The sequence below is a fragment of the Phalaenopsis equestris genome, unplaced genomic scaffold (assembly GCF_001263595.1).
Source record: "Phalaenopsis equestris unplaced genomic scaffold, ASM126359v1 Scaffold000369, whole genome shotgun sequence".
NCBI lineage: Eukaryota > Viridiplantae > Streptophyta > Magnoliopsida > Asparagales > Orchidaceae > Phalaenopsis > Phalaenopsis equestris.
In genome coordinates, this window is record NW_018164811.1 from 98,155 (window position 1) to 103,730 (window position 5,576).

The 5,576-nt window shown below is 37.1% G+C and overlaps 1 protein-coding gene across 7 annotated transcripts in view; it reads left to right on the plus strand.

Moving 5' to 3' along the window:
* The first annotated feature begins 696 nt into the window (after positions 1–696).
* Positions 697–5,576, plus strand: part of LOC110026365 (ubiquinone biosynthesis monooxygenase COQ6, mitochondrial) — a 66,615-nt gene continuing 61,735 nt past the window's right edge. For 6 of the 7 annotated variants that reach the window (XM_020727269.1, XM_020727270.1, XM_020727271.1 and 3 more), the window contains exons 1-2: positions 697–822; positions 904–1,012. In XM_020727269.1, the coding sequence (XP_020582928.1) occupies positions 800–822; positions 904–1,012 (132 nt within the window). In that variant the 5' untranslated portion in view covers positions 697–799. Of the gene's footprint in view, positions 823–903; positions 1,013–5,576 lie in introns of those variants that run through there. The other variant, XM_020727276.1, reaches the window with a different exon arrangement.

A 5,576-nucleotide genomic window follows, 5' to 3' on the forward strand; every position in this document is an offset into this window, starting at 1 on the left:
AATAATACAATAATAACACATCTAAACTATGTCATGGAGGTTTCTGTGAGTCCAAAGAATTTGGTTTTATGCAGTTGTCGAGTAGGGTTTTTCTCTGCTGATGATTGAAATTCATGATGTGTTATTCATGTGGTATTGCCGTGTTATTGTTGTGTTTTTTATATTTTACTGGTATATTACTGATGTGTGGTGCTATTGACGTGTTACTACAGTGCATTGTTGTGTTACGGATGTGTTACTCGTATTTCCCGACTCTGGTTTACGTTCATACCGTGATTTTATGGAACGAGACGACGCCATGACCTTCGCTTACGCCGGAAGCTCCGCTTTGCCGAAGGGTTTCGCCGGAAGCTGCGTTGCGCCGGAGATTTTCGCCGAGTTGTGCCGGAGATTTTCGCCGAGGAAAAAGTTGGCCCTAAAATCTCGTAACACTGTGAAGTTAAAATGTGATTCGGTAAAAAAGTAAAAAAAGGTTCGAGTAATCCTTCGGGCCGGACCACTTAAGCTTAATATTTATTTTAATTTTATTTTGAAAAATAAAGTGAGAAGTGGGACCGTAATTTACATGTGGCGCACTGGCTACGCACCTTCCGGCGCGAGTACAGAGGGAATATTTCTTCCTTCTACCCGTGTCCGCCCGGACTGCCGTTTCATTGGCTACGCACCTTCCGGTGCGAGTACATTTCTTCCTTCTACCCGTGTCCGCCCGGACTGCCGCGGCTCATTCACGGTTAAACTGCCCCTCTAAGTGATCGCTCTTCTCATTCAGTTTTATTTATTTGATTAAGGCTCGGCAAAGATGTCATTAGTGTGCAAACCGAGGTTATGATGCCATATTTCGTCTGTAACTTCTGTCGGTTGATTGTGGCTTTCTGTGCTGATTCAGCGCGTGCTCTCGTGCAGGGTTTTTTTGAACAAGGCATTATCTTCTATACGTTCTCTTAATTCAATGCCCAAAAGGAGCTTTTCTGATGTTGAATCTAGAGATGGATCGAATTCCAATAGCTATGAGGTCATTGCTACTTTACTACTTATATGCCGTCTTTTTTTGCGCATTTGTTTTATTCTGCACTGGAGATCTGTTTCCATTCACTCAAAGGGTTTCTCTTTCTAAGTTCCTGTTAGGGGCAACATTCTTACGATCTATTGGCTCTTTTAAGAACCGTAAAGTAAACTATTCGCCTTGAAGTGTGCTGTTAGGTTTTATACTCATGGACTCATAACAACTCACCCTATGCTTCATTCTCTCTCAAGCCCAAATCACTAACTGCTTTATTTAAAGAAATCCGTCAGTAGCCCATTTGCTAGGTTCATGTTATGAGTCATTTGTTGAGTTTGATAATGGAATTTAGGCTATTAAAAATAAACCAGCATATACTTAAATTATGCCATATTTTACTGCCTTTAATATAAGCTAAATTATCTGGTATAACTTTTAAATGACTTGTTAGTAAATCATATGTTATAAGAAGAATAAAATATTTTGTTCTATTTACTTGTATCCGCTAAAGTTTATTACATGCTTCTAAAAGCTCTTTTGGTGTATAACTATGCTTAAATACTTAAAGACACATAAAATATAATTTAAATTCAATATATAAAATAATGGTTGAAAATAATAGATCTGTTATTGATAATTCTTTCATTCACTGCACTATGTAATGCCATATCTTTTTTCTTTTTTTTATTTTCATTCTTATCATGATTTTTTCTTACGTTTTATGAATGCCACATTATATTTACATAGATTTTGATTTCTTTTATTTCATTGTGATAAAACTAAAAATTTCACATTCAATTTCGAGAGAAATAAACCATAAATTAGCGGAAGCGTACCGGAATCTATTAGATCGATTGCACAAGATATGATCTTCCAATCTGCAGATTTTTTAGATTTTTCTTAGTTTCTTGTTGATGGGGTGCAAGAAAAGAGATGCGTCTTTCTGCAAATTGGGGATCATCACCCTTTAAAGTAACTACCAGGTGGTTACAAAAAAGTTTTGCTTAATTCTAATTCTGCCCCTCATCAAATTAGAATTTGCACTTATGGTATCCACACTATAATATCATGACAAATATGCCCAAAGTCATAAACTTAATTCTAAATTAGCCCACAATAATTTTGACTTATTTAATGATGACCCAACACATCTATTAATTACATTGTAGTCCCAAAATTAATCCAACAATCTCCCCCTGGACTACATATGTATAAGATAAATGTGTCAACCTTAGTGCGCCCAAAATTTTGTCATCATCATTATGAAGACACATTACAATCTCGTCCATTAATTATTTCAATACAGGATCAAAACAGTCTTCGTTGTATCCGTCACAACTAAACCCATCAATGGTCACATATATCAATATAATCAAATGACATAGATCAATCATGAATGTGTGGAATGAAAAATACATGCAAGGTGGTCTGTCCATGTCAATTTTCAACTGGTCCTACTTTACTTAAGTGAGATCGAACCTTAACTGTACAGAGTGCACTGAACTGAATAAAATACCTCATTTCTGATCAGAAAATATCCAAATATATCTTGTACACAAAATAAAACATAAAACTATAAAACACAAGTTAACAAACTCCCACTGAATCTAAATTCCCTCAAGCTCTATAACACCCATATGAGCAGTATGCTCATGAAAGACCCTGGGTATCAGAGCCTTTGTAAGGGGGTCCGCAATCATGGAGTTTGTTCCTAAATGCTCTATGTACATCTGGCCACTCTGTAGTCTTTCCTTCACAACAAGAAATTTGATGTCAATATGCTTTGACTTGGTTGAGCTCCTGTTGTTATTGGAATACAATACAGCTGATTTATTGTCACAAAACAACTTGAGTGGTCTTTCAATTCCTTCCATAATGCGCAGCCCAGTGACAAAATTTCTCAGCCATATACCATGGCTGGATGCCTCATAACATGCTATGTACTCTGCTGTCATGGTGGATGAAGCTATGAGTGTTTGTTTTGCACTCCTCCAGGATATAGCTCCACCACCTAACAGAAAAATGTAGCCTGATGTGGATCTTCTGCTGTCTTGGCATCCAGCAAAATCGGAGTCAGAATACCCAGTGATCTCCAAATAGTCTGATCTCCTATAAGTAAGCATGTAATCTTTTGTTCTTCTTAAGTATCTCATAACCCTTTTGGCTGCTTTCCAATGATCCATTCCTGGATTGCTTAAGTATCTGCCTAAAACTCCAACAATGTACGCAATATCTGGCCGTGTACAAACTTGAGCATACATTAGACTCCCTACAGCTGAAGAATAGGGAATCTTTTGCATTTCTTGAATCTCAAGGTTGCCTTTTGGGCATTGATTGAGACTGAACTTGTCTTCTTTAGCGACAGGGGTATCAATTGGTCTACAATTCTGCATGCCAAATCTTTTAAGTACTTTATCAATATAGCTTCTTTGTGATAATCCAAGAATACACTGAGAACGATCTCGGTGAATCTGAATTCCTAAAACAAATGAGGCATCACCAAGATCTTTCATTAATTGATAGAAATCTTTTGGTTTCGTGCAACATGCCTATATCATTTGTGGCAAGCAGTATGTCGTCCACATACAAAATCAGAAAAATATGCTTTCTCCCACTAAATTTATGATACACACAATCATCAACTGCATTCATTTCAAAACCAAACGATAGAATCACTTGATGAAATTTGTGATACCATTGACGGGAAGCTTGTTTGAGCCCATAAATAGATTTTGTCAGTTTGCAAACCATATTCTTTGAATCTCCTGACACAAAGTTTTCTGGTTGCAACATATAGATCGTTTCATCAATGTCTCCATTGAGAAATGCGGTCTTAACATCCATTTGATGAAGAAGCTATGAGTGTTTGTTTTGCACTCCTCCAGGATATAGCTCCACCACCTAACAGAAAAATGTAGCCTGATGTGGATCTTCTGCTGTCTTGGCATCCAGCAAAATCGGAGTCAGAATACCCAATGATCTCCAAATAGTCTGATCTCCTATAAGTAAGCATGTAATCTTTTGTTCTTCTTAAGTATCTCATAACCCTTTTGGCTGCTTTCCAATGATCCATTCCTGGATTGCTTAAGTATCTGCCTAAAACTCCAACAATGTACGCAATATCTGGCCGTGTACAAACTTGAGCATACATTAGACTCCCTACAGCTGAAGAATAGGGAATCTTTTGCATTTCTTGAATCTCAAGGTTTCCTTTTGGGCACTGATTGAGACTGAACTTGTCTCCTTTAGCGACAGGGGTGTCAATTGGTCTACAATTCTGCATGCCAAATCTTTTAAGTACTTTATCAATATAGCTTCTTTGTGATAATCCAAGAATACACTGAGAACGATCTCGGTGAATCTGAATTCCTAAAACAAATGAGGCATCACCAAGATCTTTCATCTCGAAATTAATTGATAGAAATCTCTTGGTTTCGTGCAACATGCCTATATCATTTGTGGCAAGCAGTATGTCGTCCACATACAAAATCAGAAAAATATGCTTTCTCCCACTAAATTTATGATACACACAATCATCAACTGCATTCATTTCAAAACAAAATGATAGAATCACTTGATGAAATTTGTGATACCATTGACGGGAAGCTTGTTTGAGCCCATAAATAGATTTTGTCAGTTTGCAAACCATATTCTTTGGATCTCCTGACACAAAGTTTTCTGGTTGCACCATATAGACCATTTCATCAATGTCTCCATTGAGAAATGCAGTCTTAACATCCATTTGATGAAGCTCCATATCATAATGAGCAACAAGTGCCATGATTGTTCTAAAAGAGTCATTCGTTGAAACCGGAGAGAATGTCTCTTTATAGTCAATCCCTTCTTTTTGAGTATAGCCTTTAGCTACAAGGCGAGCTTTATACCTCTCCACATTACCCTTTGAATCCCGTTTGGTTTTAAAAATCCATTTGCAACCTATGGATTTCTTTCCTTCTGGCAATGGGACAAGTTCCCAAACTTTATTGTCTTGCATAGAGTTATACTCCTCATTCATTGCTTCAATCCATTTTTCTGAATTGGAACTTTGTATAGCTTGATGAAAGTTGATAGGATCATCTTCCATCATACTATTATTTTCCTCATGTTCCTGAAGAAATACAATATAATCATCTGAAATAGCATTTCTTCTTTCCCCAGTGGATCGCCGCAAAAGCACTTGTTCTTGAGCTTGTTGAATTTGTTTCTCAAGGGGTTGACTAACAATGTCTTGTTCTGAATTAGCAACTTGATCAATGACAGAAGTGAAATCCTGATCATTATCAAAAGCAATTATAGAAATATGAACCAATTCCTCTTCAGCAAGAGTAGTATGGTCTGATTCCTCCTTAAAGACAAAGTCTCTAACCTGATTTCTCCCCCCAAATTCAATATCCTCAAAGAACATTGCAGTTCCCGTCTCAAATATTATCTTTAATTTGGGATCATAAAACTTGTAACCCCTAGATCGCTCCGAATAACCAACAAAATAGCTGCTCACTGTTTTAGGGTCTAACTTTTTCTCATGTGGCTTGTAAGGCCTTGCCTCAGCTGGGCAACCCCAAACATGAAAATGCTT